This window comes from Pteropus vampyrus, unplaced genomic scaffold, assembly GCF_000151845.1.
Source record: "Pteropus vampyrus isolate Shadow unplaced genomic scaffold, Pvam_2.0 Scaffold41, whole genome shotgun sequence".
Taxonomy (NCBI): Eukaryota; Metazoa; Chordata; class Mammalia; order Chiroptera; family Pteropodidae; genus Pteropus; species Pteropus vampyrus.
Window position 1 is genome coordinate 4,396,940 of NW_011888822.1, and position 2,163 is coordinate 4,399,102.

The following is a 2,163-nucleotide window of genomic DNA, read 5'->3' on the forward strand; positions in this document are numbered from 1 at the left end:
AACTGAATTATATTTTAAAATAGGGAATTTTGTGGTATGAGATTTATATCGCAATGAAAAAGAAAGAGGGGGCATAAAATAAGGGGTCCAGCAATGCAGAGAAGAGATTTGTTCTGACTGAAGAAGGGAAAAGCTCACATCTGAGCAAAGTAATGACCAGGAGATCCAAGCATGAAAAGGGAAAACAGCAATTTTGCAATACAACTCTGTGTGTAAATGCATCCGTGTATGTACAAGATAAGGCCAAGCGGCTTGAAGAGCCATTTCCCACATTATATGAGGTAAGAAGTATAAATTCTCATAAAGCAGCCTAACCTTTATGCATGAAGAAAGCACTCCATAAACACTGGGCCAAAACCTACTCTAAAAATAGAACAATCATCATTTTTGTGAATGCTACCTACCTACTGAACCAAATACTTTCTGAAATTTGCAGCATAACAAGAGAATATATCAATGTCAAGTTCATTAAGTTTAGGAAAAACATTTGGGAAAGACCTCTGGGTTGACTTACTGAAAGTTAATTCTTTTATCATCTTAGCAATTCCTGCTCATCAACAGGAACGAAATGGCCGAATAGGAGTGGGGACAAGAGGAAAAACAAGCAAATTTGTGTAGCTAGGATCACTGTAAACTAGCTTTGCAGGAACACCACAAGTATTATTAACAGATTACTTTCTCAACATACTATTATTAACAGATAACATATTATTAACAGATTACTTTCTCAACAGCCCCTGAAAATAATTTTCAAATCAGCACAAAAATTTAGCTATTGAATAAAGAATGATCCATTGTTAAATTCGAGGATGAATTGATAAAAATCCATTAAGAGATTCAGGATTCCCTCACATCTTTCCCCATAAAACTCAAAACTTAGAACCATTTGTTCATTCTGCCCTCCATCCTCGTAAGACTCTAAATCAGGGGATCTAGCAAATTTCTTCAGCAAAAGGCCAGACACTAAATACTTTTAGCCACAGACAGACACTCAGTTCTCTGTCACATTCTTTTTTCTTAAACAACTCTTTAAAAATGTAAACATTAATTTTACCTCCTGGAAAGTATAAGAACAGGTCACAGTCCGCTAACCCCTGCCCCCCACCCCCTGCCCAAATGAAAATAGGCAAAAGATTAGCCATATTGATCAAGGACCTACAGCTATCTGCGCACTGTATTTTTCATATATGTGAAAAATTATATTAGGTTATTTATAAACAGGATCACGAATAAGACGAAGACAAATAATCAAAATGAGCAATTCTATCCTTACCTAACGACTGGAAGAAAACTGAGTAACGACATTCATAGAGAGAAAACAAATACTGCCGAACTGCTGGAAGACTGTGCAACACTTCAAGAATCTCTGCTCCTTTAATAACCTAGTAATTAAAAAAAAAAAAAGTATGCTTTAATGATTTTTGTGTATTTAAGTTAGAAAAGCATGAGGTAATCTTCATATATGAGTATTAAAGATTCAGTCATTATACCTTTTCCCTGAGATCTGGTCTTTCTAAGGCAATCATACTGACATAGACAGTATAAGTCACAAAGGTTTTATAATCCATGAGCTCATAGGATGTAAATGTTGAAACAGTGTCAAGGAAGAGTTCAGCTGCCTGTTTGAAATCACGAATAGCTACACAATAAAGACCTTGATATACTTTAAGGCGGTTTCTCCTGTCCCAGTCTCCTCCTTCCTCTATTAAGCTAAAAAATAAAAAACAGTAAGGTCATAAGTTGGAAACAGACATTGCCACTTTTTGCAAGTTTTGTGTTACTTTCAGAGAAAACTTTTAACTTGAACCAAAAGGATTATTTAAAAAACATATTTTACTAAATCAGTATATCAATTATCTGACCAAATTTACTAAATTTACTAAAAAGAAAATAGGCAAATTTCTTAACATCAATTTCTTATTTATAGCATTACAATTTAGAGGGAATATATCCCCATTGCTAACAAGCACCTTTTGGCCTTTTCTGTGTTTCGTGTGATGAGATCATTATCCATATAAAATAAGCCAATCCTAAGGAGATAGAACACAATATCCAGTCGGTGACCCAGGGCAACAGTTTTGTCATACGTCTTGCGAAAGGCTGTCAGAGCACCCTCCTGTCAAGAGAACCAAGGCAACAGGTGAGAAAAGATTAAAAGTTTCA

At 35.1% G+C, this 2,163-nt stretch overlaps 1 protein-coding gene across 2 annotated transcripts in view; it reads right to left on the reverse strand.

Annotated features, from left to right (window-relative positions):
- The window catches only part of PSMD6 (proteasome 26S subunit, non-ATPase 6), a 16,705-nt gene that overhangs the window by 10,524 nt on the left and 4,018 nt on the right, over positions 1 to 2,163 (reverse strand). For both annotated transcript variants that reach the window (XM_011358456.1, XM_023529684.1), the window contains exons 3-5: positions 1,971 to 2,116; positions 1,491 to 1,710; positions 1,274 to 1,382 (exon numbers count right to left, since the gene is read on the reverse strand). In XM_011358456.1, the coding sequence (XP_011356758.1) occupies positions 1,274 to 1,382; positions 1,491 to 1,710; positions 1,971 to 2,116 (475 nt within the window). The remainder of the gene's footprint in view (positions 1 to 1,273; positions 1,383 to 1,490; positions 1,711 to 1,970; positions 2,117 to 2,163) is intronic.